This window comes from Octodon degus, unplaced genomic scaffold (assembly GCF_000260255.1).
Source record: "Octodon degus isolate 3935 unplaced genomic scaffold, OctDeg1.0 scaffold00014, whole genome shotgun sequence".
Lineage (NCBI taxonomy): Eukaryota > Metazoa > Chordata > Mammalia > Rodentia > Octodontidae > Octodon > Octodon degus.
In genome coordinates this window covers 2269893-2275670 of record NW_004524590.1, presented here as the reverse complement: position 1 = coordinate 2275670, position 5778 = coordinate 2269893, and the positions used below count along the sequence as shown (strand labels likewise).

The window sequence follows — 5778 nt, the reverse complement described above, 5'->3', positions numbered from 1 at the left end:
CATTACAATAAATACTGTGAAACTCATATTGGCTTGTTAAGTGAAATTCTATATCACTTGTAATTTTTTGTTTTAATACTATTTTGTACTTCTTTTTTTGTTGTTGTTTTTTTGTTTTTTTGCGAACTGGGGATTGAACTCAGGCCCTTATGCTTGCCAGGAAAGCGCTTATTCCACTGAGCCATCTCCTGGCCCTATTTTGTACTTCTTTAAAAAATAAAAAAGGGCTGGGAAGATGGCTCAGTAGAATAAGTACTTCCCTGGCAAGCGCAAGGGTCTGAGTTCAATCCCCGGTTCCGAAAAAAAAAAAAAAAAATTAAATTAAAAATAAATAAATAAATAAAAAATAACCTCCCCCCCAAATTTGATGAAATTATAAATTTGTTGTGTTGGTTATAGATAAACTGCAGTGTTCTGCATTAAAGCATCCCTCCCTTAGCCAGCCACTCTGAGCTGAAGAGACCACAGCAGTCAAGGGCTTTCCGGGTGCCAGCCCCGCCCCGCCCCCCACCGTGGACAGCACCCTTTCAGCCAGAAGTGAGCTCGGATGACCTGGGTCTCAGGGGTTGGGCCCAGAGTGCCAGCACCACTTGTTTGCTTTTGGAGAGGGTGGCCTTCTACTGGTTATGGATTAACCGAGTTCCAGGCCATCATGGCGGCAGGAAGGCAGTCTTGCAGCCTCGCCAGGGCCCACCCCTGTAAGTCCCCTTGAGGCAAGATGCAGGGGTATGGAGGGAGGGCATAAAGGGCAAGAAGGGCACACTCCATGGGGGTGGACTCTTCACAGAGCGCGGGGTCAACGAAGCAAGGCCCCTAGCTGCAGGCCTGAGTGTGGGTTGGCACTCCTCAGGCCTAAGTGCCATGTGTCCCGACCAGGGGCACACAGGCCCCCTGCATTCAGCTTCTTCCCTGAGGCTTCCAGCAGAGTAGTACAGGCCGGGGGCTGCCAGAATCTCAGGTGTCCTCTTCAGACAGGCGTCAGCGACGGCAGAATGTGGCAGCTGGCAGGCTTGCTGCTCTTCCTGGCCACCTGGGGCGTTTCCAGCAAACCAGTTCCTCCTGGTAAGGCTACCCTCCCGTACGCTGCAGCCTCCCCAGGGGACCCTCAAGTGCCAAGGCATTTTCAGGACTCTGGAAGCCTTGGCCTTCACACCTTCCCCTGCCTTTGCGCTTCGGTGAGATGAGGGGAGGCAGAGGCAGTGCGAACTGCTGGGCAAGGCCCAGTCATGCAACCCGACGGCTGTGCAGGCAGACCCAGCGGATGGCAGGCTTGTGGTGGGTCACAGAGTCCCCTGGGCCGTCCCTCAGCACCACTTACTCCCTTGGCAGTAAAGGCTCCATTTCAGGCCTTCACCCACCCCACTCTGTGTGTCTCGCCTAAAATGTCCATTGGAACCCACAGCCAACAGAGGCGGCCATGCTTCTCTGGGAGGACCAAGGGACGCACAGTCTACATGTGTGCCCTTCCTGAGCTGCTTATCGGAGGCCTTTTCCCACTCCCCCCTGTCTTGCCACAACTCCGGGCGACCTCATCTGGCCACCTCAGCTCAGGCACAATTCCTCCTGCTAACTACCCTGCCTTGGCCCCTCCCTCATGGCATCCTCTTGCCAAGACAGACACAAGCCAGAGCCCAGGGGACACGCGGTAATACACGCTGGGTGATGGGTCCCTGATTTCTAGGTGTTTCTGGCCAAGGGGAGGGGATGAGAGTCACTCTGTGGAGGGAGGGGAAAGAGGGTCTGTCTGGCTGGAGAACAACACACTGAGTGAACTTTGAAGACTCGGGAGCAGCAGCAGCAGGTGGCATTTGTCACTGAGTACTTATTTCCACACCATGTACTGTCTTGTTTTACGTGGTAAGCATGCCTCTGTTTTCCAAATGTTAACTGAGGTTTAGAGAGACAGAAACACAGACTCAAGGTCACATAGATTGGGACTCCCAGCGCCTGTCTCTGTCCTACAATCATCTGCTTCCTGTGGAGGGACGGAGGGCAGCATTATGAGGAATTAGACTGAGCCCCCCGGGGCCCTAGACAATGCCTCTTCCGCTGCTCCCCCCTGGCCTCCCGAGACTCCTGTGGTCCACCACTGCGAGCTCCCCTCCCCAAATCCAGACGCGGTGTTCTCCAGCAGCCAGCGTGCCCACCAGGTGCTGCGGATCCGCAAACGTGCCAACGCCTTCTTGGAGGAGGTCCGGCCTGGCAACCTGGAGCGTGAATGCTACGAGGAGATCTGCGACTTCGAGGAAGCCAAGGAAATCTTCCATAATGTGGATGCCACAGTAAGGCCACCAGCTGGGCCTAGACAGTGAGGCTCCCGTGAGGGGTGAGGTGGCCGGGGCCTAGATGAGCAGGTGGAGGCCAACTGCGGAGGCGCTCTTGGGTGTCCTGGGGGCTCTCAGAAGCAGCACCTCTTCCTCCCAGCTTGCTGGGGTGGCGGAGGAGACACTGGTCTTACGGTTTTGGTCAGGGCACAAGAAGCAGACTTTCGCAGTGAGTGCCAGGAAGAAGAGTTTGTGGTAACTCTAGGCTGAGATTCCTGGCAGTCCCTTTGACAGGGAGGTCAATCTGGCCACCAGCAGCCACTGCCACCTGCTCATCACAGGCCACATGCCATTTCCACTGTTCCCCTTCTGTGATGGCCAGGGCGGAGTGACCGAGAGGCCCTGAGGCCAGCCCACTCTTCTACTTAGGCTGAGCCTCAGCTTCTATTCCCAGAGGAGCAACTTTAGGTGTCCAGGTGGGGCCTGAGTGCTCTCTAGCCTAAAGGTTAAAGCCAGCAGAGGTAGTGGCAGCTGTGACCTAATTAGAAAAAAGACTCTGGCCACCCAGACCTTCTGAGTTGGCAGCACTGGCTTAGGGAAAGACTAGATGTACGAGTGGGTCCTAAAAGTGGGAAAGGAGTGAGGGGGCTGCTAGGAGGCAGAGCAGCCTGGTGAGGATGGGGTCCCTGCCTGCCGCTGCACAAGTCCCTGCAGGAGGAGAGGGTCCTGCGAGCCGGGTGCGGCTGTAGGATGCCAAAGACGAGGAGGGGTGTTGCTCATGGTCTGTGGAATGGAGGTGGGGCAGGGAGTGGAGCAAGGGGCACTAGCTGCTAGGAGCTGGGGACATCCACCAGTGACCTCTGTTTGGCTGGGCCCACTGCGGCGCGCCCTGGGTCAGCCAGGCAGAGGGAGGCGCCTGTCCACACAGGCTGGCGCTGACGCCACTCGTCTGTCCGCAGCTGGCCTTCTGGTCCTCGTACTTTGGTGAGTGCCTTCTACACCTGCCAGGGCTTCCCTCGGGTCTCTAGATGCTGCGGGTCATCAAGGGGGCTGGTGAGAGCGCTGATCTCCGCTTCTCATCCGCCGTGTGTCCCAGACGGTGATCAGTGCAAAAGCCTACCGCCAGAGCACCCATGCGCCAGCCTCTGCTGCGAGCACGGCACGTGCGTCGACGGTCTGGGCAGCTTCACCTGCACCTGCAACCCGGGCTGGGAGGGCCGCTTCTGCCAGAACGGTGAGGGGCGGGGCCTGTGGCCTGGGGGCGGGGCCTGTGGCCTGGGGGCGGGGCCTGCGGCCTGGGGGCGGGGCCTGGTCCTCCCTGGCCGCGGGCTGACTCGCAACCCTGCAGAAGTGGGCTTCAGCAACTGCTCAGTGGACAACGGTGGCTGCGCGCACTACTGCCTGGCCGAGGGGGAATCACGGCGCTGTAGCTGCGCGCCGGGCTACCAGCTGGCGGACGACCACCTCCAGTGCGAGCCCTCGGGTGAGCGCCGTTTCTCTCGCTAGCCTACTCGCCTCCGTTCCTCCAGGTCCTGCTACTTGAGGACCCCTCTGTTAGCAGAAACCCAGCACCTTCCTGCGTCTGTCCTGGAGGGTTTAATTTCCTTAGAGCACCTGTTAGCCCTGCGTCTTCTTTCGATCTTTACCCCATAGACTTCCAGGAGAGAACAGAACTTGATTCTGTCTTCCTTCTTATGCTTTTTTTTTTTTTTTAGACAGGGTCTTGCTATGCAGTTGAGGCCAAGCTTGAACTCATTCTGTAGTCCAAGCTGACCTCGAACTTGAAACGATCCTCCGAGCTATGCATTTCTATTTTTTCTAATTTATTTGTGCATAGTTTACGAGGCCAGGGTTTTCACAACTGTAATAGCGAAATCTGAGGGTATTTTCCTTGGGTAGCTTTTTTCACTCCCTGTCAAATGCCCTTGGGGGACTCTTTCAATGAGGAAATTGTATCTTCTAGGAAAGTTTTAAGATTATCTGGCAGTCTTCTCTCTGCTTTTTTTTTTTTTTTTTTTTTTTTTTGGTTGTTGTTGTTCTGTCTATCCAGACCTCTTATAGTTCATATCTCTTTCCTGCAGTTTTCTCTCTTCTCCTTTCCACCTTTTTTCCCCTTGAGGCAGTCTTGCTAGGTAGCTCAGGCTGTCCTCGAACTCAAGGTAGTCGTGCCTCAGCCTCCCAAATGCTGGGATTACAGGCATGTACCACAATGCTTGACCACCTCTTTGTATTACTCCAGAGAACTTTTTACAACTTTATAACCCTTCTGTAACTCATTTTTTTAAAACGTGGTATTTTGAAATAGTGAAGATTCACAGGAAGTTGCAGAGAAATGGCCAGTGGACACATGGGCCTATGGGCTTTCTCACTGGCCACCAGAAGGTCATGGTCACTAACAGAGCCCTGCTGTGTGGGGCCTCCCGGATTGGTACTTAGGGAGTTTGGAGAGGTCACATTGGAGGCTTTGTGCCTGGCTTCCAGCCACTTGGAGCAGACTGGCAGAGGAGCTGGTGTTTCTGGGACCTGATTTTGTGGACTCTGTGTGACCCTGCAGGGGTGGGGGTGGTGCCAAGCGCAGAGGAGGGCCTGCCATCCCAGAGGGGCTGTGCTGCGCTGTCACAGGCTGAGCAGAGTGTGGTCCTTATCTGTCCAGCAGCCCTGTTGGCTGGCAGGCTTCTGGAGCTTTGTTCTGCTGTCCCCTTACCCTGCTGTCAGTCCACTGCAGAGGTGTTCTGCTGGGAAGTCTAGGGCCCCAGCCTGGCATCTGAGGACTATTAGGGGCAGACCACCCAGGCCCTGCTGTCCAAGGTGCGTGCTTCTCTCTGGGGAAGAGCTTGGAGCTGCTTGGGACTCTCTGAGAATGCTCACCTCCTCCTCCCCATAATTTTTCTTACCTCTTTTAGGAGTTTAGCAGCGTCTGTCAGGAGACCTTACTCATGTATCTTGGGGATTATCCCCAACATCTCTGGGGTATGGTGAATCTCTGAGAAGTCTAGCAACGTGTGAAAGAACACATGTTGGTCTGTGCTCCCTTGGTCTATGTCTTGCCATTAAGAGGCACTGTTTGTTGACTGACTGACTGACTGACTGAAAATGGGGGAGTTCACTGCTAATATTGGGTGTTCTAAACATTATCTATCCTTTGAATCCTACTGTGTAGCAAGTGAATCCTACAGTGTAGCAATGTAGCCTGTGGGCAGGAGGAGGACCAAGATGGGAGGGCCCCTCACCACCTCCCTCTGTGTTCAGTGATATTCCCATGTGGGAGGATACAGAAGCAGGTGGAGAAGAAGCGGAGCAACTACAAGCGTGACACAGACCAAGTAGAGCAAGAAGGTCAAGACGAACCGTTAGATCCAAGGGTCGTCAACGGCACCGAGACCAGACACGAGGTAGAGCAAGAAGGTCAAGATGAACTGTTAGATCCAAGGATCATCAACGGCACCGAGACCAGACACAAGGTTGAGCAAGAAGGTCAAGATGAACCATTAGATCCAAGGATCATCAACGGCAC

The 5778-nt window shown here is 54.7% G+C and overlaps 1 protein-coding gene across 8 annotated transcripts in view; it reads left to right on the top strand.

The window, feature by feature from the left end:
- Positions 1 to 608: 608 nt before the first annotated feature.
- Proc (protein C, inactivator of coagulation factors Va and VIIIa) overlaps positions 609 to 5778 on the top strand; it is a 7800-nt gene continuing 2630 nt past the window's right edge. For 4 of the 8 annotated variants that reach the window (XM_023709740.1, XM_023709738.1, XM_023709736.1 and 1 more), the window contains exons 1-7: positions 636 to 698; positions 976 to 1062; positions 2116 to 2282; positions 3224 to 3248; positions 3361 to 3498; positions 3613 to 3747; positions 5514 to 5738. In XM_023709740.1, the coding sequence (XP_023565508.1) occupies positions 653 to 698; positions 976 to 1062; positions 2116 to 2282; positions 3224 to 3248; positions 3361 to 3498; positions 3613 to 3747; positions 5514 to 5738 (823 nt within the window). In that variant the 5' untranslated portion in view covers positions 636 to 652. Of the gene's footprint in view, positions 699 to 971; positions 1063 to 2115; positions 2283 to 3223; positions 3249 to 3360; positions 3499 to 3612; positions 3748 to 5513; positions 5739 to 5778 lie in introns of all 8 variants that reach the window. The other 4 variants (XM_023709739.1, XM_023709737.1, XM_023709735.1 and 1 more) reach the window with 3 other exon arrangements.